Source organism: Eurytemora carolleeae, unplaced genomic scaffold, assembly GCF_000591075.1.
Source record: "Eurytemora carolleeae unplaced genomic scaffold, Eaff_2.0 scaffold71, whole genome shotgun sequence".
NCBI lineage: Eukaryota > Metazoa > Arthropoda > Copepoda > Calanoida > Temoridae > Eurytemora > Eurytemora carolleeae.
Window position 1 is genome coordinate 92501 of NW_019396152.1, and position 26057 is coordinate 118557.

Consider the following 26057-nt stretch of genomic DNA (forward strand, 5'->3'; position numbering starts at 1 on the left):
GCAGTTTTAAAACTTGAAAAATTGTTTATCACAAGGTAACAAATTTTCAGATTATACTACAGATAAAAAATACATTTCATCGGAAAAGATAAAATGGGTAGAAGGCTGAAGACCATCAATAGGGTAGTGCAGGGTGAAACGGATCAATAGAGCAGTCCAGAGTGAAACTAGGTATAAGAAGGGTGGAACTGATCAATGGTGTAGTGCAGAGTGGAACTGATTATTAGAGTAGAGTAGAGTGGAACTGATCAATGGTGTAGTGCAGAGTGGAACTGATTAATAGAGTAGTGCAGAGTGGAACTGATTAATAGAGTAGTGCAGAGTGGAACTGATTATTAGAGTAGAGCAGAGTGGAACTGATCAATGGTGTAGTGCAGAATGGAACTGATTAATAGAGTAGTGCAGAGTGGAACTGATCAATGGTGTAGTGCAGAGTGGAACTGATCAATAGGGTAGTGCAGAGTGGAACTGGTCAATAGGGTAGTGCAGAGTGGAACTGATTAATAGAGTAGTGCAGAAAGGGAACTGATCAATAGGGTAGTGCAGAGTGGAACTGATTAATAGAGTAGTGCAGAGAGGAACTGATCAATAGGGTAGTGCAGGGTGGAACTGGTTAATAGAGTAGTGCAGAGAGGAACTGATCAATAGGGTAGTGCAGGGTGGAACTGGTTAATAGAGTAGTGCAGAGAGGAACTGATCAATAGGGTAGTGCAGGGTGGAACTGGTTAATAGCATAGTACAGGGTGGAACTGGTCAATAGGGTAATACAGGGTGGAACTGGTCAATAGGGTAATACAGGGTGGAACTGATCAATTGGGTATTAAAGGGTTAAACTGATCTACAGGGTAGAGCAGGGTGGAACTGATTAATAAGGTAGTGCAGGGTTGAATAAACAGGGCAGACTAGAAAAACTGAGTAGGACGGGATAGTAAGATGCTGAGTCGAGGGAAGAAGATAAGGAATAACGAAGATGTAGGTAGGAAAACGAGATGTAATAAAGGAGAAGTAAGAAGGAAGAAGAGTAGGAATAAAGGCGAAGTAAAGAGGAAGAAGCGGAGGAATAAAGAAGAGCAGCAATAAAGAAGAATAAGGAAGAAAGAAGAGAGGGAGACGAGGAATGAAACAGAAGTAGGAATGAAGAAAAAAAAGAATAAAGAAGAGGTAGGAATGAAGAAGAGCAGAAATAAAGGAGAAATACGAAGAAAGAAGAGAAGGAATAAAGAAGAAGTAGGAAAGAAAACGAGATAAAAAAGGCGAAGTAGGAAGGAAGAAAAAAGCAGAGATAAAGGAGAACTAGAAAGGAAGAAGAGCAGAAATAAAGAAGAAGTAGGAAGAAAGAAGAGAAGGAATAAAGAAGAAGTGGGAAGGAAAACGAGATGAAATAAAGGCGAAGTAGAAAGGAAGAAAAGAGCAGAGATAAAGGAGAACTAGATAGGAAGAAGAGCAGAAATAAAGGAAAAGTAGGAAGGAAGAAGAGCAGGAATAAAGGTGAAGTAGGAAGGAAGAAAAGCAGGAATAAAGGTGAAGTAGGAAGGGAGAAGAAAGGAATAAATAAGAATAAATAAAGAAAAAAAGGAATAAAGAAGTAGTAGGAAGGAAGAAGATGAGGAATAAAGTAGAAGTAGGAAGGGAGAAGATGAGGAATAAAGTAGAAGTAGGAAGGGAGAAGATAAGGAATAAAGTAGAAGTAGGAAGGATAAACAAGGGCAATGCATGAATTAACTTCCTTCTGACCCAATCTCCACCGTTATATTATCTATAGGATTGTTTTTATATCCTACCACACGTTAACTCCAGGCTAAAGAACCGATTAAGCTTAATATTTACTGCCTAGACCATGGTTTGCTTGTATGCATGTGCAGGGTCTGATATTGCCTAAACCCAGAACTATATTAGCTGCCTGTTCTCACCCTAGGGCAAATTTTATAATAAACACACCGTCATGACTGGACAATTCATTTTCAGTCTTTTTAATAAAGCGTATAAAACATTAAGGTTTGATTTTGCTTTCATTTTCTCAGAACTGAAATCAAAGAACTTTTTTAAACCTATATGATAAAGCTCTTCGCTTTTATAATACAGGTTTACCCACAAAGGATGAGACTGTAAAGACGACTTGAAACTCTTAAAGTATGACGATAATTAATGATTTCGCAAAGAAAGCATCAATTTAACAGCTCTAGAGAATCGCTAAGATTAAAAAACAAACATTTTAAAAATCCTACAGACGGCAAATCTGGCTGAACTTTTTCTAGGGACCCCATATATACCCTGGGGGAAACGTAGGCTAATAAAATTCTATTTTCTAGGGACCCCATATATACCCTGGGGGAAACATAGGCTAATAAAATTCTATTTTTTCTAGGGACCCCATATATACCCTGGGGGAAACGTAGGCTAATAAAATTCTATTTTTTCTTTCTTTCAAAATTCGATTTTTTATTTCACGGGCAACGCCGGGCACTTAGCATATATGTATTTGTATATTTGTGTATATATATATATATTTTCTATATCTGGCCAAACGGCTAGACCATATTGACTTGACATTGTTTGAGAGTACCCTAATATATAGGCTAAACGAAAAGATTTTTTTTTAATCGATTTTTCTCAAATGAATTTTTTTTCAATTTTCAAAATTTTTTTCTTTCAGTTTTACTTTCAACGCCGGGTATTTCTGCTTGTGTTATTTGAAAATAGACGAAAATTATGATTTTATGATTAAATTAACTTTATACTTTTAATTATTTAATTTCTTGTATGACTTGGTGCTGGGTTTAACTAATGAACATTGAATGAAAAGGTCTACAGATGTAATTATTACTATTAATATCATCTAGTTATTTACACTTATTTCATTTCCTTTTCTCAATAATTAAAACCAAAAAGGTGAAATGAAAGGTTTCAACTATCATATCCTTTAATCTGTTAAACTCTTAAACTCGTTAATATCGTCTTTTTAAACATTGCATGATCTAGGGATGTTAACGTTTTCAATTTTTTGAAAAACAATCGTTTCGTAATGAAAACGACGACGAAAAATCGACAACGAAGCGATCGTTTTTTATGGTCGTTTCTATAAAACTCGTCGTTTAACAACGACCCTTTGTTAACGATCGTTAACGACGAACCTTTGTTAACGATCATTTACGACGACTCTTCGTTAATGATCGTTAAAAACGACCCATCGTTAACGACGACCCTTTGTTAACGATCGTAAACGAAGAGAGAAAACCGACATGAGGGGCATCTGTACTAAAAAATTGTGTAGTTTTTAAGAAAATATCAAAAAGTTTTAGCTCCCCCACAACTGTTTAACTTCATGTAAGACACCATTCAATAAAGTTGCATGTAATTTTTTTTCAAGTGTTCGCTTAATGGAACTGTAATTTCAAGGATTCTCTTTATTAGAAGAGTGGAATGCCAGATTCATAGATTCTTTTAAATTTTAGTTAATCTTTAAAAAGTGACTTAAGTATTTCTGCTTCAGAAACAATATGGAGTAAATTGTCAGAATTAAGTACTTCTTTTCCATCTAGTAAACAGACGATAACTTCAACCAGATAAATGTCCAGTGCATGGTGCCTTTGTAAATCGGGTCCGCTCCTTCTTGAAATTACAACTGAAAGGAACAATTCGATCGTTAATCCATCAGGAATCATTCTGAAAAAAATATTAACACGAAAATGTGATTATATCTATTTTTTTCATATAATTAAATTTTTGTTTGTTCAAAGAATTTTAACTAGTGAGGATCGTCATGATAGACGTGAAACATTATGTTTAGTATAATTCTTGTTTAATAAACATTGTGAAGTTAAAAACTGAAATAATAAATTTTTTAAATGTTTATTGAGTATGTTTTGCCTCTAAATATATCTGTTAGATGAAGTACCCTAGTGATGTTGGATTAACCTTAATATCGTTATTAGGAAATTGATAATATACATTTAGATGATAAATTTATATACATGATTGTAATAATAACACGCCCTTGATCGTATTCTGTCCATCCTCCTCTATCTATGTACATTCTTAAATTTATATTTCAAGGTCCTCTGCCTTCAATCATTCTATTCATTTTAAGCCAAATCCAAGAATTACGCAATTTAATCGTATTTGCGTAATTATGCATTATATACTCGGCCGGGATTACTCTTTCAGTGAATAAACGCTACTTAAATATTGCGATGTTATTCTTAGGAAACCTGGCCAGAATCTGTAAATAACGTGACCATAAATAAATGTAACAATTTACAGTATATTTCACAACCAACTCTTTCTTGTAAAAGTTGATCAGAATTTCTCTTGTCAAAAATAACAAAAAATATTCAAAAAGAATAAGAAATTAAGGTTAGAAACTTAGAGTTCAAAATTTATGAAGTATTTCAAGAGAAGATATTGAAAGATAAGTAAACTGAAGATGAACGGTTAAAGAAGAAAAATGAATTGAAACATTTCGTAGAACTTAAAGAAACTCGTGTCACCCTCAGAGTTGTCTGCATGATTCACAACGGTACCTTTAACATCTTTATCTGAACAACGATGAGAAAGATATTATCTAAAATATGTTGAATTCTGTTAATTTTATTTGTATAGTTTGAGAAACCACAACTCAAGACCATCAATTTTCATAATAGCGCTTTAAGCATAAAACTAAGAATGATCGGAATATTTCTAGATCTTGACATAATTAGAAAGATGTCAATTTAAACATCTACATTTACTTCCCCATATTACAATCTGAACACCATCTACATCTATATTTGGGCGTAAAACAGGAAAATTATGGAGATTTTGTAGTTATAGACATGTAATCAGGGTGTATTCAGAAATTTGTCCAGTCATAAACATCTACTTTTACATTCAACGGGACTATATTCCCACAGTCATAGTTGGTGACAAAATATTCGAAAAGCCCCCCCCCTCCCCTGTGTGTAAGTGTACACCCCTGCAGCTAAGAATCCTCATATGGATATTTCAGATATCCATATCTATCCGTATTCGTACTTTTAGTCTTGTTCAATACTTCAATTGCAACATAATCTAAATTTACAAGATATACCTGAATACCGTTACACAATAAGAAGATACAATCTGTCATTATACGATGCAGTTTATTGATAATTATATAAACCATGTTCATCTTCTTATTCATTCAATCATGAAGTTTAAAATTTGCATAAATATAACAATGTTCAACATTGAATAATATCATTTTTATTTCCGAAATAACTCAGAACTGGAATTATTGTCTCATTTTACAAAAATCTATCTTTTTTTATCAAATCATGTCAAACTTAATCAAAATGCACACACGAATGGAATCTTAAATGTTTACAATTATAACTCCTTTAAGAAGATCTACTAATAAATTTTTGATAATATAGCGTGTGCGTAAAATAGAAATCGTAGCAGTAATTTTTCTTTAAAATTGACCTTTATAATGATCAATTTCCTTAAAACAGTGCTATAAGGAATATATTTATCGTTTTTAAATGTTAAATTAAAGCTGTATTATTGTAAAAATGTTAAATTAAAGCTGTATTATTGTATAAATGTTAAATTAAAGCTGTATTATGGTGTATAAATGTTAAATTAAAGCTGTATTATGGTGAACAAATGTTAAATTAAAGCTGTATTATGGTGAACAAATGTTAAATTAAAGTTGTATTATAGTGTATAAATGTTAAATTAAAGTTGTATTATAGTGCATAAATTTTAAATTAAAGCTGTATTATAGTGTATAAATGTTAAATTAAAGTTGTATTAAATTGTGTTTAAATGTTAAATTAAAGCTGTATTATGGTGAATAAATGTTAAATTAAAGCTGTATTATTGTGCATAAATGTTAAATTAAAGCTGTATTATTGTGAATAAATGTTAAATTAAAGCTGTATTATAGTGTATAAATGATAAATTAAAGCTGTATTATTGTGTATAAATGTTAAATTAAAGCTGTATTGTAGTGTATAAATGTCAAATTAAAGTTGTAGTATAGTGTATAAATGTTAAATTAAAGATGTATTATAGTGTATAAATGTTAAATTAAAGTTGTATTATTGTGCATAAATGTTAAATTAAAGTTGTATCATTGTGCATAAATGTTAAATTAAAGTTGTATTATTGTTTATGAATGTTAAATTAAAGCTGTATTATAGTGTATAAATGTTAAATTAAAGCTGTATTATAGTGATAAATGTTAAATTAAAGCTGTATTATAGTGAATAAATGTTAAATTAAAGTTGTATTATAGTGTATAAATGTTAAATTAAAGCTGTGTTATAGTGTATAAATGTTAAATTAAAGCTGTATTATTGTATAAATGTTAAATTAAAGTTGTATCATAGTGTATAAATATTAAATTAAAGTTGTATTATAGTGTATAAATGTTAAATTAAAGCTGTATTATAGTGTATAAATGTTAAATTAAAGAACATTTGCTAAGCAATTTAAGTTTTTTTCTCCTGGTAATTTATGAAATTCGTATTTATTCAATCTTGATGAAAATAAAATTGAAATTAACTATTATTAATAATCTTTTTTTGTTTTAAAGCTTGTTATATTTTTGTGATGCTTCTTTCAAATTACACCAAGAAAACTAAAAAATCGTTAAAATACATCAGAACACGAATTTGCATTCTGCGTCAATTAGTCACTTTTTACGAGGAAAATACGTGTAATCATTATTTGCATTTGTATCTATCTATCCCTATCTTTTTCGGAAGTAAAATTTCCTTTTTTAACCTTGATGTTACCTAACAAAACAAGATTCTTGATTAGATTTAGTTTTTAGTTTTATATTGAACTTGGTACAGTGATTTTACCAATATTTTCTTCATCAAACTCTCATCCAACCTTTATTCATCCATCCTTTTTTTATCCAACCTTTATTTATCCAACCATTCATCCAATCCTTCTTCGTCTAGTCCTTGTCCAACTTATCTTCATTCATCCAAGAATTTCCATTCATTCAATCCTTCTTTATTAAATTATCTTTCATCCAACTCTCATCCAACCTTCAATTATCCTACAAATTGTCATTTATCCGATCATCATTCATCAAATCTTCCTTTATCCAAGAATTTTCATTTATTTTATACTTTTTGGTTTAATTATCATTCAATCCAACTTTCATCAAACCTTCAATTATCTAACAAATTGTCAATCATCCAATCCTTAATTCCTCCAGGAGTTTGTATTCATAAAATCCTTCTTTAATCAATTATCTTTCATCCAACTCTCATCCAACCCTCATCAATATAATCTCAATTCAGTCAAAATTCATCCTCTTTCTTTCTTCACTCAAATTCATCAAACTTGTATTCATCTTTATTATTCTGTATTCGACTTTTTTAATTAACATTAAGTCAACCAACATCATAACTTCATCCAATCTTTCTTCTCCTAGCTCTCATCATCGAAACATAATTCATCCAAACCTGATCATTCCTAAGCATGATCTTACCTTTATTTCAATTTTAATTTATGTTCATTTATTTTCATTCATCCTTCAACCATACAATCCTAATTCATCCAATCCTTATTCATCCAACCTTCATTCATTTAATCCTTCTTCATCCGACGTTCATTTATCCTATCCTTATTCATCAAGCTGACATTCATCTTATTCTTAAACATTCAACTTCAATCCAATCATCTTTACTTATACAATCTTTCTACCAATCTTAATTCATTAAATCCACACTTCTCCTTCCAATAAACACCTTTCATTACTCCAATTCAAGTTCCTTAATCCCCAATCCAAACATCATGCAATTCCTTATCATCCAATCCTCATTAAGCAAGCATTTATTTATCCAACCAACATTCTTCCTTCCTACCTTCCTCATCCAACCCTCATCCAACCATCCGTCAATTATCCAATCCTTCATCATTAAACCCTAATTCATTTAATCCTCATCCAACCAACCGTCAATTATCCAACTTTTCATCATTAAATCCTTTTTCATCCAACCCTTATCAAACCAACCGCCACTTTAAACCCTTTCATCCAATCCTCATCCAATCAACCATCACTCATACAATCCTTCATCATTAAGCCCTCAATCATCCAATCCTTATCAACCTTCTTTCATCAAATCCTTTTTCATCCTCCAGTGTAGATTTTCTGCTAGGCGTACATTCTCTTTAAGATAGACCTACATCTGATAGCTTTGAGAGCTTTATACCCTCATCACCTTTAATTAAAAAGTAACTTCCTTTCAGAAAGTTTAATTAAAAATGGCGCTCCACATATTTTTAGTTTTTCAAGTATTTACTGCAGGAAGGAGTTATAAAAGATTGGAATTTACAAAACAACTCAACTTTCAAAATTCTTAACCTTTATAATTAAAAAAACAACAACATTTAGCACTAGTCCAAAGTAGGATTTAAAGATAAATTCTATTGTACAAAATATCTAACCTTTCATGGTTCTACCAAGTACCTTAGATTAATAATAACTGAAAAAATAGACATAAAATATAATCCTGCAAAGCTCTAAAAATGGTAGATATCACGGGAAATAAGCATTGAAAATATTATCTTGAGCGTAAAACGATTAAAAATGATCAAAAATTTTGCTTTTTCTGTTTCGTTTTGTCATTTTTTGAGTAAATTATACAAGCTAGAAAATACTACAAGAGTGAAAAACATACCAGCCTTATTGCAGAATCCAACCCTATGTTTTATTTCTTCAGTTTAGAACTTTAAATGGTGTTTTTATGAGCAATTGACAAAAAACAGGATTACGGAATTATTAAAAGAGTATTTGTATAAGAAAACAAGGGCAACACCAATACTCAATTATCTTTTAAGGCTTTACACCAAATATTTCTTTCTCTTCATGAATCTGTTACCTAAGGTATCTGGGTGAACTCTGAAAGGTTAGATTTTTTGTACAATTGTATTTATCTTAAAAACCTACATTTGACTAGTAGTAGATGAGATCGAGAGATAATATTTGTCTTTTTCTTATCTAGACGAGTAAACGCTGCGTATATGGAAGACGATTTATAATCGTCACAAGCCATTCCCACAATGGAAGGTGCCGTGACAAACTCCTGAAAGACAAACTCCTGAAAGACAAACTCCGGAAAGACAAACTCCGGAAAGACAAACTCCGGAAAGACAAACTCCTGAAAGACAAACTCCTGACGAGACAAACTCCTGACGAGACAAACTCCTGAAAGACAAACTCCTGAAATTATGAAATTTTTCTCTGAATGAAATTGGATAAAATTCATAAACTTTAGGAGGAAAAATCCGCAAATATCCTAGAAAAAATTCTCAATCTTTAGTAATTTGAATATGCTTCTAGCAGCAAAGTATTACAATGATCAGAAACACCATGAAATTTATTATAATTTATTTTTTATTATTTAGGGTTAGGTTAGGTTAAGACACTTTCTGGGCCGAGCGCTGTGGCTAGGACAGGCTAGGGGGCCGAGCGCTGCGGCCATGGGTTAGGTTAGTTAAGACACTTTCTGGGCCGAGCGCTGCGGCTAGAACAGGCTAGGGGCCGAGCGCTGCGGTCATGGGTTAAGTTAAGTGTTGACACTTTCTGGGCCGAGCGCTGCGGCTAGATTAAATATAAATCGTGAAACATTTTTTCAAATTTGATATTTTGGAGTTTGTATTTCAGAATTTTTTATTTTCAGGAGTTTGTCTCGTCAGGAGTTTGTCTCGTCAGGAGTTTGTCTCGTCAGGAGTTTGTCTCGTCAGGAGTTTGTCTTTCAGGAGTTTGTCTTTTCCGGATTTTGTCTTTCCGGAGTTTGTCTTTCAGGAGTTTGTCTTTCCGGAGTTTGTCACGGCGCCACAATGGAACCCATAATGTGTGGAATAGGGACGCGACTGTTTTGATAGTTCAATGCACATCAAGCACAGATATTGCTCAATTATGCAGTGACCACGGACCAAGTTTACTCACTTAGTTAATTTCTAAGCTCTGGCTAAACTATTTGCTGTACAACATAAAATATCCATAAAAAATACAAAATTGTCGTCTTCCTATTTTATTGTTTTATGAGTCCCACTGTTATTAGGACACTCTGTATTTGCATTTTCATGTTTTTTTTGAATCCCTCTTGCAGCAACAATTATGTCGTAAAATTAAAGAAATGTTGTAAACTTTATTGAATTTGAGTAAAATATTTCGGTATACCAGTATAGAACTAGTTTTAAAGTGTAACCCTTTTAGGATAAAGTATAAAAAGGCAATTTATTAAAAAATTCACAAAAAGTATGTTTTTAAAGGGACTGTAAAGGAAAAATGAAAAAATCTTATGTTCCTGTCTCGAAAAACTTATATACAACTGTGTCAAATATATACGAAAATCTATAAAGTATATTGTCTTATATTTTTCTAATATATCTATCTCCTTACAGTTAACATCGGATCCATCTTGACTAAACAAACCTTTAGTTCAGTGCAAGTCAAACCAAACTATAGACAGGGGAGATGTAAGTATTCTATCATCAGGCCTATAGCAAACCAAACTATAGACAGGGGATAGGTAATTTTTTTATCATCAGACCTATAGGAAACCAAACTATAGAAAGGAGTAATGAAAGTATTTGATCTTCTGACCTATAGGAGACCAAACTATAGACAGGGGAGGTGTAAGTATCTGATCATCTGGCCTATAGCAAACCAAACTATAGACAGGAGTAATGAAAGTATTTGATCTTCTGACCTATAGGAGACCAAACTATAGACAGGGGAGATGTAAGTATCTGATCATCTGGCCTATAGAAAACCAAACTATAGACAAGGGAGATGTAAGTATCTGATCATCAGACCTATAGCAAACCAAACTATAGACAGGGGAGATGTAAGTATTCTATCATCTGGCCTATAGCAAACCAAACTATAGACAAGGGAGATGTAAGTATCTGATCATCAGACCTTTAGCAAACCAAACTATAGACAAGAGAAATGTAAGTATTCCATCATCTGACCTTTTCTGGTATACAATTACTGACCTTGTATGACCTTTCCTGTCATTTATTTACTGACCTTGTATATGATCGTTCCTGGTATTAAGTTACTGACCTTATATACCCTTTCCTGGCATATAATTATTTATCCTTTCCCGGCAAAATATTACTGATCTTAAATGACCTTTCTCTGTGTCAGTCTGGCATAGCATTATTGACCTTGTATGACCTTTCCTGGCATACTATTTCTGACCTTGTATCACCTTTCAGAACATGACATTACTGACCTTAAATGACTTTTCCTGGCATAATGTTACAAACCTTAAATGACCTTTCCTAATATAAAATTACTACCTTTCCGGGCATATAATTACTAACCTTTCATGGCATAAAATTGCTGACCTTGTATGACCCTTCATGGCATAAAATTTCTGACCTTGAATGTCTTATATTAACATTAAATTACTGAACTTGAATGACCTTTTCTTGAATAAAATTACTGACATTGTATGACCTTTACTGGCATAAAACTGCTGACCTTGAATGACTTATCCCAACATAAAATTTCTGAACTTGAATGATCTTTCCTAACATAAAAATACTGACATTAAATGACCTTTACTGGCAACTGACCTTGAAATACCTTTTTCTGTGTCTCATCCTTGTGGATTACCCTTTTTCTAACTTTTCGTGACCTTTCAGTTTTTGATTTTGGACTGTTTACAATGGTTCGTTTTGACAATGGTCCTTGTAACGCTACTGAAACTGAGACTGGTATCTGCTACACACATGAACAGTGTGATGAAAAAGGTATTCATTTCAATTAAGTTAATTGATCATTAATCAATTAATAATAAATTAATGTTATATGCAAACTAATTAATCTATAAAATAATAAATTAACCATATTTTTTTTTATAAATCAATCAATTAAAGATTTATTAATATAATCTATTTTTCAATCAATCAATAACGATTTAATTGATGAACTTACAAATCCAATTATGTTTTAAATCAATTGAAAAATAATCGATTAAGACGTTATCAAATGATAATAATTCATTAATTTATTCATCGTTTAGGAGGTATCCAGACTCAATCTTGTGCTGCGGGGTTTGGAGTTTGCTGTCTTTGTAAGCTACTTATTGATATAATTTTTTACCTTTTTACATAAATATTACGGATGACTCTATCTAAATCATGTTTCATTGCTGAAATATATTAGATTTTATTCTGAGAAGACAAGGAATGCAAAAAGTCAATTTTATATTTTAAAAAAACATCTTTTTTAGCGATTTATTAGTAAAACTTTTATAAAAGAGTTTGTTTTATAAAAGATCAATGTTCATTCATTATGCAAAACCCCCTTCCAATCCCTTCCACGCTATTTAGCATAATGCATAGTCCTTCGGTAAAGTTAAACTGCCTGAATGCCTACTTTCAATCTGTCATGAAAATCTCTGTTCTGACATAAGTTTAATTTTTTTGATGTTGAAGTTTAAGAAATTCCACGGGCAATGCCAGGGACTTCAACAAAAACATATTTTAATATATTCCTTAAACTGGCGAGTACCTATTACTGTGAATGATAACATAAACCTGGCCCCATGCTGGGTACTCCAGCTTGTGTTCTTTGTAAAATAAAATTCTTGAAAAGAGACAAAAGTTTGTCCGTCATCATATTCGGCTTCAGTTCGAGGCAGCTGCCAAGAATACATGTTTTATTCGGTTTCAGTTCGAGGCAGTTGTTATGATCGAGTGGCAGAGGCCAAAACTTACTTCTCTAATCCAAGCTGGCCCCTGGCGGATACATCCAACTCATTCTGTACATACAGTCTCGTTGTATCCGACCCAGATGTTTGTCAAATCAGGTTCAATAAAAATATTAAATTCTGCCTTCAATCGTTGAACAAGGTGTTTTTTTTCGAAGGGTGTAATTTCAAATTCTTATAGAGGCATGTCTGATTTACAACGAGACCGTTTAAACATTTGTCAGTGAGTGAGGTTAAATTTTAGATGAAAAGAGAAAAGTTCGTTATCCTTGATCAGTCTAATGTTTAAGGGTACAACTGTTGTGAATTTGAAACGCCACTTTAAAAATAAAAGTTAACTTGTAGTTACGCCTACAGTCCAGCTTTGAAAGTTCACACTTTTCAATTCAGAAATTCACATTTGTCAAATCTTATAAATAAATAACTAAATAAATAGTAAAAAGCATAAGACAACTTGCGCGTTTATTTAAGAAAAGTTTTGTTATTCTTTGGTACTAATGCAAGGAAAGTTAATTGGGGTCGCGTATACTTGATGCGTTTTCTCTGGGCGGAATTTGTAAACAAGAATAGATGCATCAGATTTCGTCCCGTATCCGAGGAGGAGAAAAGCATTTAATTTTGATAATTTTGAAAATTCACATTATAGTTTCCTATGACCAGAATATTTGATAGAAATTGTTTACTTTTCCTCCCAAAGGCAGTACACTGCAGTACAAAAAATGCGCACACACACCTCTGAAATAACTTTCCTTGCATTAGTACCTTGGTCTAACGTTTCTTTAGTCGATCTCAGGTCAAACATGTTGAGCCGGGTCAACGTTTTCAAATCCTTATTTCAGACTTGATTTTGAACTTTTCGAGATGGCACCTCCTTCCCTGACACATTCACCAATAGGTAAGTGCTGTCTAAACTATTAATGGTAAGTAAACCATCGCCATATTTTTATATGTTTGTCAAAATCTAAAAGATTAAAGGAACTGTACAAATGTAATTTTTAGTTGTTACGAAAAACTTTATCTTGAACGAAAAATATTGTGGTGAAACCGTTATTTTTTTCTAAAACGGCTAATTAGTTTCGTTAACGGTTTAAAATTTAACGATTATAGCCGTTTGTTAATTGACTCTTCCGTTTATTTTCTAAAATCATTGTATCGTTAACGGAACTTTGCCCAGCCCTAGTTACAAAATTGGAAAACTGAATTAATCCAGATATATAACAAAAGGAGAATGTGATGGCGACCGACTAGCTATATTTACTTCCCAGCAGAACTTAGGACTTTATCAGGTAATACTATTTTGAATAGACTCCGACAATCTTTTATAAATTACGCAAATATATACATCGTTGAGAGGTACTTTAACCTAATTATATAAGAAACTGTAATAGTTGGATATAACCCCATTTTTTATAATACATTATTAGAGAACGAAAAAGTTTCAGTTTTCCAAACTCGTAATTTCTTTTTGAGTGGTGGAAATATTTGAACCTAAGCCAATTTTAGTAATTTTTATCAAATTAAAACTAGGACAAAATCCTAACTTTGTAAAACCATATTTTTAAAATTCCATGAAAAAAACGAGCATTGTGTTAAAAAGTAAAAAAAAATCAGACTCGCATTTTAATGCTGCGATTGTAAAAGACAATTTCTTTCCTATATTTTGAATATTTTCAGGGAAATACAGTTTGTGGAAACTTGACAGGAATAAAACTTTAAGAAAACTCTTAAAATATTTAACATATCTAATGTTTTAAATTAATCAATGATATTTTAAGTTTCAGTCGTATCTCTAGGTTATCTCTTTCCCTCTTTTCATTCAGAAATTTTAATTTCATCAATTTTCAATTTTTTAAAACTGATAGAAACATTTGATGTACAATATTAATTCACTGTTAACAACAATGAGTTTTCGTCATTAATTAAAATGTGTTAATCACTAAATCTTTGCAACCTCATGATATTTCAAGCTATGAAGTCGAATAGTCGAGTGTTGAGATTTGCTAAGGTACAGAGATGCGAAAATGTTTGTTTGTAGCAAGAACAGAGTTGTTTGCATTTGTAAGATATCGAAAGGTTTACTGGTTTGTTAGGTCAGCATATGTATATACCGGTCAATGCTACAGCAGCTGAGGATCCGGTCAGACTCTTCGCTTTTGTCGGTCAATCCGGGTCATCCTTCAGGTTAGTTTCATATTGTGTTATTTACCTTGAAAGTAGTTAAAAACCCTATTCAAAAGTTTAAACTTTACAAAATAAAGCAACTGAGTTCTTGCCACAAACTATGACTTTTAACCCCTTTATCTTTGCAACCCAATGTCGTAGACCTTTGATATTTCAAACTATTAATTATGTAACATCAAATAATGCAAGTTTGAAAATCAAAGGATTAAATATTGATATTGGGATTAGAAAATTTGAGTTTATTGAAACAACTCAGTTCATTTTGTCATGATTAATTGAAAAAATTGCTGGAAAGTTACATTAAAAATGGTTTTATTCATAAAAGAAGTCTCTGTGGTATGCATATACATCTACGAAGTTTAGGGTTCCATATATTTATATTTTTTCATTTTTGAAAAAAATGTTTTTAAACATCAGCAGATTTTTCCTGTTTTATAATTTTTACATTTTGTCTTAATATTTAAACTATTAAACTTCTTCTTCAATAATATTATTTTACAGGTGGAATATAAAATCAAGTTTGATCGACTGCTCTAAAAACAACGATCTTCAAGGTTTGCAAAAAACGATTTTCTTAAAGGGACTTAAAGGAAAAATTAAAGGGGGTATAGGATGAAACCTGAGATTCTCAGGAGCTGATTGAGACCTATACGAGTATATGATGTCCTTTTAAATTTTAATAGATATAGTTGATAATATTATTTATACATACTGCACTTTCAATGGAGGGAGTTCTGGTCACGCAATATGGACGTATTTCCTACAAATATATGTTTTGGTATAATTTTCACACAATTTTATGTCCATTTCTCGAGACAGGAACATCATATAGATGTCTTATAGGTTTCGTTTAACTCCTGAGATTCTTAGGTTTAAGCCTATACCCCCTTTCATTTTTCATGTACAGTCCCTTTAAAGAGACTGTGCACATTGTTTTAAGTGATGTTACAGATAGAGAGTGACATATCCGACTCACATCGGTACCTTTAAAATCTTTATCTGCAGTTGCACTTCTTTAAAAGGTTTACGATTTTGAGTTTTTCCTGTGTCTCAGCTCCACAAATCCGTCATAGCTTCATAAACAATTTTACCTTATTAATTTTCAGATGAGAAACTTAGGCTTTCAAAAGCATTTTTGATCAGACAAAGGTTTCCAGTAGTGTGAATCGGACCATCCGCTCGATATAAAGAGAATCAGACACACCGCTCGATATAAAGAGAATCAGACCAACCGCTCGATATAAAGAGAATCAGACACACCGCTCGATATAAAGAGAATCGGACCAACCGCTCGATATAAAGAGAATCAGACACACCACTCGATATAAAGAGAATCGGACCAACCGCTCCATATAAAGAGAATCAGACCAAGCGCTCGATATAAAGAGAATCAGACCAACCGCTCGATATAAAGAGAATCAGACCAACCGCTCGATATAAAGAGAATCAGACCAACCGCTCGACATAAAGAGAATCAGACCAACTGCTCGATATAAAGAGAATCAGACCAACCACTTGATATAAAGAGAATCAGACCAACCGCTTGATATAAAGATAATCAGACCAACCGCTCGATTTAAAGAGAATCAGACCAACCGCTCAATATAAAGAGAATCAGACAAACCGCTCGATATAAAGAGAATCAGTCGAACCGCTCGATATAAAGATAATCAGACCAACTGCTCGATATAAAGAGAATCAGACCAACCGCTCGATATATAGAATCAGACCAACCACTCGATATAAAGAGAATCAGACGAACCGCTCCATATAAAAAGAATCAGACCAACCGCTCGATATAACGAGAATCAGACCAACCACTCGATATAAAGAGAATCAGACGAACCGCTCCATATAAAGAGAATCAGACCAACCGCTCGATATAAAGAGAATCAGACCAACCACTCGATATAAAGAGAATCACTTCAAACTTCGTCTTAGTCCCTTTAAAAATGCTTTGAACAAAAAACTTTTAGAACATTTTTTTCTTAGAATCAAATATTTATTCTTTTTAAAACGCTTAAAATCTTGATCAAATTATGCTTTTTTTAGCTCCTGACGGTTGTCTGCAATACTTTACGGAATCTAGTAAGTTTTTTGTAAACAACATAAAATATCCATAAATCATTTTAATGAATTTTGCTCACAAAAGGCTAGAGTAGAAAAGTAGAACGTGGAAAAAATTTTCAAAAACTGTTTGCTGTCATGTAAATGTAAAAGAAGATTATTTCAAAGCTTTTAAAAGTTTTTATGAAAACAATTAGAACTTGAAAACTGTGGTACAATTGTCGTTTTTGTTTTTTTCTTTTACGTAAGTAATGTTGCACATTGTAATTTTTGCATATAAGATATTTCTGAAAATGTTTGGGGTCTTTTTTTAAAAAAAGTTGAAATTTAAAAAAATAGAATTTCATTGTTACCCGTTTCCCACGGACCACAAAACTGTACATTAAATGATAAGATAATTAATAATGTCACATGCTAGCTGGAAGTATAGAAAGCTTGAACTATGGATCTGGAGCTGGAAGCCCTTATCTGGCTGGAACTCAATATTTTGCTTGTATTAAACGACAAACTGGATTTTGTGGAGTCAAGGTAAGAAAAGTGAATAGTTATCTGTATATATAAATAAATATATAAATAAATAAATACATGAAGTAGTAATCTTTTCTTTTACATGAATAGATTGTCTGTATGATCGAGCATGAACCTATTTACCGATACGCTTTAAATTTTGACAAAACAATTTTACTGTGAATTGGTTAATTTTAATAAGGAAGGTTTAGATTTCCAAGCATAGCTGAGTTCCCAAGCTTGTTTAAAAAATACATGAAAATAAGCACTATCACAAAGCAGCATTTTTAATATTTAATATTTGATGCTTGCTAAATATCTTTTCATAAAAGTAATGAAAGCAATTAAATGAAAAGATGAAACCATTTAAAAAAAAATTTTCTTGAAAAAAATTTCCTTATTTTAGATTATCTCAAGTTTAGGAGAGTTTATTATGAATAGTGACCTTGGTACCAACATTGTTCCACCAGGTTTTGTTTTAATTCACATTTATCTAAAGCTATGCTATGAAATAAAGGAATTGAGTCTTTTCAAAAAAGTCTTTTCTTTTTAATTCCTAAATATCTTTACAATCCGATGCTATAGACCTTAGATACATATTAAACTAAAATTTATTTTAGATCAAATATTTTAAGTTTGAAATATTGAAGGTTTACAACATAAGGTTGAACAAATATAGGAATTAGAAAATTGAGTTTGTGACAAAACTTAATTTCTTTCATATTAATTTATCGGAATAATCGATGCAAATTAATTTTACATGCTGTTTTTCTATTATAGGGGAGGGATATAATTGTGCATCAGGGGACACTGTTACTGGGTGAGTTTTAGCATTACTGTTGACTTCTAGTGAAATACCCGATTCTCAACTTTTACCTTTTCTTCAAACCTTTCTCTGATCAAGCGTTACTCTTTTCGCTGAAACTTTTCTCTACAGACTTTGCAGACTTTTGCTGGAAAAATAATGAAGCAAATTGTAAAATTTTAACTTTGTCTGTACAGGCCTGAATAACCCTGAAACTCTTTAGATGGAGGGTTCCTTGAAATAATGTCTACTTACAGTTTCCTCTGAATTAAAACCTCAAGTTTAAAGAGATTGTGTGCAAATTCAAAAAGGAGTAAAAGATCAAACACCGATTGATCAAAACTAGTTTTAAAGAGAGATATTTCTAAAAGAGAATTTGAAATATATCTTTTTAACTGCGGACCAAAATAGTTCTGTAAGAAGAGTAAAGAATGTTTTCTATCAAATTCTATTTCTAAAAAAATCGGACACAAATAAAATAAAGTGCAACAGTGCGAAGTAAAGTTCATGAATGATCATGCACTTTCCCTTTTCATTTTATTCGCCAGCATCAATTTTCCTAAATTTTTGAATGAAAATTTAAACTAATTTAAGATTTAAATGCACACCGATTTTAATTAAAGATTGGAATTTTAATTAAACATTTTAGACATTTTAAATTTTGAGAAATTTATTAATGGGTAATTTTACTTAAAGGGACAGACCGGCTATGTAAGGTAGTTGAACTGAGTATACAGTCTTGTGGAAAATTTCTTTCGGATTCATTTGAGACATATTAAACTTTTTAAAGATCTGTAAATCCTGAGTTTGAGCGCAAATTCGACGTTCAAAACAACTACTTTGGGGGTGGATACGTTTTCAGAATTTGTTTTTTTTTTAATTATTAAATAACGACATCGAAACATAAAGTAAAAATTATACAGTAATCTAATTATAGATGATTAGGTAAAATTTCTCAAAGAAATTTGTCAACAAATCAATGCTAAAATTGATTATTTCGTTTTCATTTTTATATCGAATTTCTTATCTTCTTTGAATTTATTCATAGATTTCTTCAAATTATTCAAGTGTCATCTTTTCAATAGTAATTCTAGAAAATCTGCGAGAATCTTTGTGAATAATGAGAAGAGAACCAGAATAATGAGATAATAGAAACTAATAATTGAACTAATTCTGAAAACGTATCCACCCCCAAAGCAGGAGTTGTCAATCTTTAATGTACGCTAACTGCTAAGGTTAGGATCGACAAGCTATTTGGTTTTAATTTATTTTGACAATTTCAATATTTTTGTCTTTCTGAAGAGCTATTTAAATCTAGAGAATGACAAAAAATAAGCCCAACATTTTTCCCTATTTTTTTCTTCTTGTATATTCACACTTTTCAACTATTTTCTTTTTTTTCCAGCCAACTAGTCCCTTGAAATTTTATATTTTAGTAATAATGATTATATATCTGCACTTGGATCCTGGTCCATGAATAACACGATTAGGTAAAAACTTGAAAATCTTATAAAAAACTATTTATTTTCCTGATATCTTTTACACTGTCAATTTCAATCATACTACAGCTGAAAACTTTAGAATGGTGGATATCGAGATAAATGCTTGATCCTCTCTTTTTCCTAATATCGAGACTAACCTAATCTTTTACTTGTATTCTAAAAAGTGTATAAAATTCAACCAATCAGAGTCGCGTATATGAAGCCGATAAATTTGAAATTTAAGATTAATTTACAGAAACGGGAGAAACTCTCTAATTTTAAAAATGTTTTTTGATTTTTCTCTGCTATTTCCAAGAAAGAACGGTTTGAGAAGAAAATCAATAGATACTCAAATTAAGTAATTGGAGATGGAATTTAAAGAATTTAAATCCGCCAAACCCGGTTTAAATTAAGCGCCGGCTTAAATCTTGAAACATTTGATACAAATGTAAGTGGAACCAACCATATTTAAGCCGCGGCTTAAATTTAAACCACCGCTCAAATTCTTTAAATTCGGCCACGGGATTAAGGATTTCTCATTCTAAAGTTTTCAGCTCAGGTGTATTCAATAAGTTTTGCAGACACATATTTAGATGTATAGCTGTTTCAGCCCTGTAATCTTTTTTTCTAAAGTTCACTATATCTATACCGAATACATTTATAGCCAGGTTGGCGTCAAACAGGTTGTTGTTGTGATTTAAGAAGTTTTCTCCTGAAGGTGGATAGGCTTAATTGTCACAGCATATACTTATATCTAGAATATTGACCAGAGAAAGAGGACACTTTTAAGGCTCAGTTACCCCAAAAAAGTTTTTATCAGACGATGAAAACACAAATCAGAATCCTTAAACATGATCCAGCACACTTTTTAAACCAATTTTTAAAACTTAAATGTTGGTTTGATGGGGTTTAAGAAAGAAAAATGAATATTTGAAGGATAATGATATGTCCGGGCAGGAAAAGACCATCAAAACCCCCAAAATGTTCGAAAATATTGAAAAACGTTGAAACCATATTAGCAAGGGTTCAAGAAGTATGTTTGCCAGACAGCCTGATATATGCTTTTACATTGTAAACAAAGTTGTAAAGAAACATTCAAAAATGACAAAGATTTGGGTCGTATGTGTCCCAAAGTCTCCGACATAGGACTAAAGGGATGAATCTCAAACGTAAATCAAAACCAGGAAAATCCTCACAAGTCCTTCATACATTAAATCTCTCTTTTCTTTTGATCATTCTTAAAGGGTCAAAAACAGACTCTGATGGATCAAGTTTGAGTCCATTCGGAAAATTTTCTTGGTGTGACAAACGAAGCTGATTTACTTCATGGTAGAACGCTTCTTACATTACAAAAAAGCATGATTGACATCAACTGATCTGAAAAATAATCCGGAATGATAATTAGTAAACTTTAAAAAAAATTACAGGGCCATGAGACATCTAGGCGTACCTCTAAAAATTAGTTGCAAAACTTATTGAACACATCTCGTATATATATATCTAGAGTTTAAACACACCTCATATATATATATATCTAGAATTTATAATAATAAATCTCTCATTTTAATAAAAATATTTCTAATACTTCTTTTTCCTTCTTAATGATATACATATATTTTATAATTTTTAAAGTTATTTTAATTTATACATTAATGAAGTTTCTGAAACTATAAATATACTTTGCTTGTCTTGGTGTTTGTATTCAATAAACCTCAAAACGGCTGAACCGATCGGTCCCACTAACAAAATTTGATTTTCATTAAATTTTTGAAAATTTTTAAAATCCACGATTTTTTTATGAAATTCGCGAACTTTTTGTTTTGTTTTGTATTACAATGTACACAAAGGGAACATGTTCACAATAGAAAAGAAGTTGAGCGCGAAGCGCCCTTAATGCCTAGTTTTTTTTTTACATTTGTCTGTATTATATCTATATTTTATTATTTTATTATATTTTATATATGTCTAGAGTTCGTGCACCCTAAACTAAAATTTCGTGGTGAACTGCAGTGATATGCTACTATCTAATCGAATAAATAGTGTGGTTTGGGGTAGTGTTTTATATATTTAAATGTTTAGGAACAGATCTTTTATCAAATTTATATATTTCTAGAGTTCCTGATACTTTCTACTGCGGGGGAACAGCAACAACAACTTTTCCTGAAATAAATAGTAAATTTTTTATACTTTTAAACTTGTATACTTTTTATGCTTCGTTTTTTATCTTTTGAAAAACGAAATGATGAATGTAAAAATATAAGTACTATTTTGTTTTTCCATTTGATAAAAACGATTCTTTTCAAAAGCAATCGTTTTAAAAACGATTTTCGTTTTTTAAATATAGTTAATGAAATGATCAGTTTGTTTTCAGAAAATTGAAAACGATCCATTGACCATCCCTAGTTGAACACCCTCATCATGAATTCATGAAATGAATTCAAATTTGCATAATTCTTTGATGTGGGAAAGTTTTGTTAAGAAAACTGCAAATTGCAATTTTTCTGCACCTGCATTCTTCTCACGCTGTTTTTATTAAACTTAATTCAACCAGTTTCCTTAACAACTAGGATTTTAGGGCGCCATTTTCTTTGCTATAGATTTAAACTTTGCCACAAACTTTGATTTTCTAGTCCATATCTTGCAACCCAATCTAATACACCTTAAATATTTTAAAGTATTAATTCTGTTAGATCAAATGAAATAAGATTGAAACATCAAAGGTTACACCATCAGATTGCATAGATATGGAGATTTGAAAATTTTAGTTTGCAGCAAAAACTCAATTCCTTTGACACAAATTATATTCGATTTCTTCAAAATTAGAATTATCGTATATTGTATTTTTAACTGTGATATTGTTACCATTTAAAAGTGGTATGAAATAAAGGAAATCTAAAGCCTGAAAACTGACGTGAGTAAATCTACAGAGTATAGGAAAAAGTGTATTTACAAGAAAAAAATGAAGAAATAAAATGATACAATGAATCATGGAAAGCCGGAGCTCTCTGGCAGACTCTCCGCCATGCATTCGCACGACGAGTTGATCTTCCGTTTAAACTAGAATCTGGGGCAACTTTGGCTTCAGTTTTCCTGCACGTGTTCAAACATGCGTTCAAAACATGTTTCCTGGGTTGGCATTTTCTAACGTCAAATATTTCTCCATATTTGTGACTTATCATCCCCCCCCCACTTCCTGTCTGACCTATAGCTATATGTCAGACAGAAAGTAGCCGGACTACTTGAAATCCGAGCTTAGCTCCGGGTTCGTATGAGCACTGAAGGGGTTACATTAATGGAACTATCCCATTTGAGTTTAGCTCCAGGTTTGTATAATAACTCAGGGGGTTACATCAATGGAACTATCCCTATTCCGAGCTAGTGAGCTCATTCTGGTTACAATAATATATTTTTAGTTGGTGGAGGGCCCTTAATGTTGTTTATTCATACAGATGATGGAGTCAGGTAATTTTTTTTTTCCAATCTTTAAAATTATTTTAAATATTTATTTTAAACCCGAGGCAGAAACTTTTGTATCACAAAACCTTGACTTTAACTTGTATAACTCTTTATCATGAAGTGTTGTGGATCAGCCATTGATCTCCATCTTATGCAGACCTCAATCATTTCAATTCCTGTTATAGATACCGTGGTGGTCATGCCCTGTAGAGACAATTTTTATTAAGGGATCAAACAATTATCCTCAAATTTAAAAGTTCTGACCACTGGAGATATCAATAAATGTATATGATTAAAAAGAAAAAGGAACATTGTCTCATCCCCCACCCCCTCATCCACCTTCCGAGATGATAATGTAAGTTAAATTGTATAGGTATGCAACTGGTGAACTTTTTGAAGCTGCAACAAGTTTAAACGATACTCTGCTTCAAGAGAACATAATAAATGAAAGGCAAGCTTTTATTAATCATTAAAAAAAGAACAGTTATTGCTATGCATAATATTACATGTATTATATACAAGAAATTTAGTTTTAATGAAAATTACAAAATTTCTTGGTTTGTGAGATGAAGAAGTTTATATTAAATGTTTCAAAAAAATATTTGTTGATTATGGAAATATAGATTCTTTTTTTAATGAGCAATTATAAAAACCGGGAAAATTGTCGCCTTTTATCATTTATTAATGAGGACTTTGTAATTGCAACTTAATGATATATTTATCTGGATGAAATATGTTGATATGTCTGTGCAAAAAAAGTCTAGAGCATCTATAACGAATGATTGAATCCTAATTGAAATTTTTTATTAAAAGTTAAAATAAATATGAATAATTCGTTTTATATGCTATTACTATATGACTAATTAAATATGTACAGAGTTGCCTACAAAGGATGAGACTTCAAAGACGACTGTATGGAATTTATTCAGCCTTCTTTACATAGAGAATAGAATATATAGAGAGGAATTTACTAGAAAAAAGTGTAAAACGGCCATTTTGTTGTACTGTTTTCATACTGCAGGTGTACTTCACATATTTATGCTATATAATCTGTTGGGCCCTGGAATATCATTTTATAGAAAATCCAAAATTATTGTTAAAAGAAAACCAAATTATGAAATAGGCTGGTTTCGTAATTGACCAATGATCATTTCACATAGACTCTATGGCTTCCACTTTATAAACGATGATTTTCCGTTATAACTATAAATCAAATGATGTTTTTATTCACCTAATTCATTATAAAGTTTATTTAACAGCTTTAAAAATTTCGAAATTGAAATGTTTAGTCTAGGGATCATACTGTATTAATGTACTCTACTGCATATAATTTGTGAACATTTAGATGATTTGTACACTTTGAACTCCCTTTCAGGCTGAAAGGGACTGAAAAAATTCATACCGAGGGATTCTTTTAATTCCCCTCTATATATTCTATTCTCTATGCTTCTTTATTACATTAATGGTTCCATCCAGCAGTAAACTTGACTTTTCCGTACCTAGCTAATTTAATAAACACAGAACTATATATTTGACAGATATCCAAATTTAATCCTTTAATTTATCTTTAAATTATTATAGTTTAGGTCGTCTCTAAAGTATCATTCTTTGTGGGACACCCTGCATGATAAATATTGTGTTCAGGGAACGTGGATTCAGATTAACCTACACCCTGCAGCCCTGTGGCTACACATCATATCCTTGAAAAGATATTAATGTCCGATTCACATCATTGCTCCTTCTCATCTTAACACATAGATAAATGTAACAAATTGAATGATATTATCAAAATTCAGAGCTTTTTAAGAGAGAAAGACGACAAACATTTCCTTATTGTTAATCAGAGGTTTCAAGAGTACCACTGTAAATCGGACATACATGAAGGGACACTTCAAATTACGTCTACAGTTCCTTTAACACAGTGATAACCAGAAAACTTTGGAATAGAAAGACGATATCAAGGCAAAATAAGTGCATTTGATGTTGTTACAAACAAATAGATTCACTATTAACTTATTAATCTAGTTATTAAGGGAAATTAGTCTGTTTACACTGCACAATTGATGTCTTTCATTTTCATTGGACTATTGAAGTCATATTTTATGCCAAAACGACTTCTTCCTATTCCAGAGTTTTATGGTAGTCCTGTAGATATTGAGATACCCTTGATAAAATTATTATTTTTTAAATAGTCAATTCAGATGTATAACTTTGCCATTTCATATCCTTAATCTTTGTATATATTTGTAAATATAAATAAATAATTTAAAATAAGTTTGAATTAAAAGACGACATTTACATACAACTTTATCTTTATGATATTGAATAGTAATGAAAATAAAAACTGAATATAACCAAATGCTTAACCCTTAAAGGCTGGAGGGTCTGAATCTATGTGAAGCCAGGGGGGGGCTTTGGCGCCCACCCCCTAGAAAAAGGTCTTAGAGAATAGGCATAGGGTTGAAATGCATGTTCATAGCCCAATTTTCATGGCTAGCTCAAAGAAAAAAAATAGACCGATAACTTTAATAGTTTGGGTGCTAGGGAGGGTGGAAAAAATGCATTAAAAAAGGGTCAAAAAGTGAGAATTTTTTTAATTTTAAACAAAGAAAGTGTGAACGTGTTTCTACATGCATTTTTTAAGGGCTTTTCAAAAATATAGTTGTAGCTTTAGTCACAAAAAAATTATGGGCTATTTTAGATTTTTTTTCACAGACCGGACTTTGTTTCCGCCCTGTACCCTACCCTATAAATAAAAAAAAAAATTTTAACATAAAATTCCTTTAAATTACTATTCATTAAAAGTCACAAAATTTCACTGTGATAGTGTCAAGAATGCAGAAGTGA

General features: G+C 31.5%; 1 protein-coding gene across 1 annotated transcript; it reads left to right on the forward strand.

The window, feature by feature from the left end:
* The first annotated feature begins 8251 nt into the window (after positions 1-8251).
* On the forward strand, positions 8252-25462 carry LOC111696566 (uncharacterized). The gene is made up of 20 exons (XM_023466201.1): positions 8252-8287; positions 10390-10464; positions 11644-11751; positions 12024-12074; positions 12677-12812; positions 13553-13608; positions 13938-13999; positions 14388-14415; positions 14804-14894; positions 15396-15448; positions 16947-16982; positions 17380-17489; positions 17875-17938; positions 18249-18288; positions 19710-19763; positions 21868-21926; positions 23168-23216; positions 23584-23661; positions 24855-25131; positions 25354-25462. The coding sequence occupies exons 3-19, from the start codon at positions 11667-11669 to the stop codon at positions 24913-24915; spliced, it is 1113 nt and encodes a 370-aa protein (XP_023321969.1). The 5' UTR covers positions 8252-8287; positions 10390-10464; positions 11644-11666; the 3' UTR covers positions 24916-25131; positions 25354-25462.
* Positions 25463-26057: the final 595 nt, after the last annotated feature.

Excerpts from the sequence above, each read along its gene's own strand:
- LOC111696566 (XM_023466201.1), top strand. The coding sequence starts at position 11,667 with ATGGTTCGTTTTGACAATGGTCCTTGTAACGCTACTGAAACTGAGACT. Across the intron at positions 13,609-13,937 it reads CCTGACACATTCACCAATAG|GAGAATGTGATGGCGACCGA; the intron begins GTAAGTGCTGTC and ends ATATAACAAAAG. Across the intron at positions 14,000-14,387 it reads AGAACTTAGGACTTTATCAG|GGAAATACAGTTTGTGGAAA; the intron begins GTAATACTATTT and ends GAATATTTTCAG.